This window comes from Phodopus roborovskii, unplaced genomic scaffold (assembly GCF_943737965.1).
Source record: "Phodopus roborovskii unplaced genomic scaffold, PHOROB, whole genome shotgun sequence".
Taxonomy (NCBI): Eukaryota; Metazoa; Chordata; class Mammalia; order Rodentia; family Cricetidae; genus Phodopus; species Phodopus roborovskii.
The window spans coordinates 74013-75527 of record NW_026126116.1 but is presented as its reverse complement, the minus strand read 5'-3'; the positions used below and the strand labels follow the sequence as shown (position 1 = coordinate 75527).

Sequence of the window (1515 nt, the reverse complement as noted above, 5' to 3'; positions counted from 1 at the left end):
GAATCCAGATAAAACCATACCTATCATTATTGGGCAAGAAAACCCTTCATGTTTGCACTAATATACACTGAAGTGTATGTGTGAGGTATAATGCTTGTGAGGAAAGACATTTCACTAGAATAGTTTAGACATTTTACTAAAGAAATCAACCAAGAAGTTAGTATAGAACAAAGAAAACAAGGAACATAAAGGAACAGAAACTACTACCTATACTTAATACAGTAGATGATTTTAAATGGTCTGTTTTCAACCAAAAACATGAGATATTAAGTAAATAAAGGTAAAATTAATAAAATCTTGCTTTTAGGTCTCTTGATGTTGTATTTGACAGGCAGACACTTAAGAAACCTATTTTTAAATATGTTCAATAAAAGAAAGGGAATTTCAAAGGAGAGCATTAATTCAATGTCTCATCAAGTACCAAATGCTAATAAAATGAAAGACTTTCTGGTAAAAGACCTCATGGGAAATTTGCAGTTAAAAGGTCTAAAAATCAAAATAGAACCTTGGTAAGATAGACTCAAAACTTAGAGTTAATCTGGGAGAAAAAAAGTATTTGGAATATTAATAATGATGATGATAATAAAATAACCACATTACATTATATAAAAAAGTATTTGGAATAATAATAGCAGCAAGAAATAGTAATAAATCTGAGGGACAGTAAAGAAATGAGATGAAGAACAATAAATCAAGCTTTACAACGAATCTGAGACACATACAAGGACACTAGTTAGATTCTTTTTTTTTTTTTTTCAGTTTGCCAAGCTGTGACTGTTTATTAACTGACCAGATTACAAAAATACCACAGGCACCTTAGTTCATCCGTCTAATAAGCCTGTTTATCTGGTCTTCCCTGTTGCCAGCATCGCCACCTTCCACAAAGTGAGTGGTCTTTTTCTTCATCCCGCCCTGTAGAGAAGACAGTTTGAAGGGCCACAGGAAGTTGTTGGCTTCCTTGAAGCGTTTCCCCACTGTGTAGATCTCATGGATCAGATCCTCCATGCAGATAATGCCATATTTACCAAGAGATTGAGCAATCAAGGAATTGTCCATCAAGGCAATTCTCTTCTTATTGATTTTGCCATAGCCACGCTTGTAGATGAGCTCATTTACTGACTTCAGGTTGGGGTACCCCCATGCGATGTATGGTTCCACGATCCTCAGCATGTTAATCGAAGCCTTGTTGAGCTTAACAAAAGTGCCAATGAAAATCTGACGAAGATGGAGCAGCTGCAACACCTTGCGGACCTTTGGGCTCACACCATTGATACCTTGGATTCGGATGACGGATGACAGCTTGGGTTCTGCAGGCATGTAGAAGTTTCCAGCTTTCCTTGCCATCCTAGCCATGCGAATCTCCGTCCGGTACATCTGCCTGTTTTCTTTGTGATAATGCTTTGCCTTTTCATAGATGAGCTTCCTCCGGGCCTTCCGGAGCGTCTTCAGTGCAAACATTTTCCGGAAGCGCTTCACCTTCAGTTCCGCGTTTTCTTCTCCCAGCACGGCCTCCAT

The 1515-nt window shown here is 38.2% G+C and overlaps 1 protein-coding gene across 1 annotated transcript; it reads right to left on the bottom strand.

Annotated features, from left to right (window-relative positions):
- Positions 1–748: 748 nt before the first annotated feature.
- LOC127218469 (60S ribosomal protein L7-like) lies at positions 749–1515 on the bottom strand. The gene has a single exon (XM_051179500.1). The coding sequence runs from the start codon at positions 1513–1515 to the stop codon at positions 817–819; it is 699 nt and encodes a 232-aa protein (XP_051035457.1). The 3' UTR covers positions 749–816.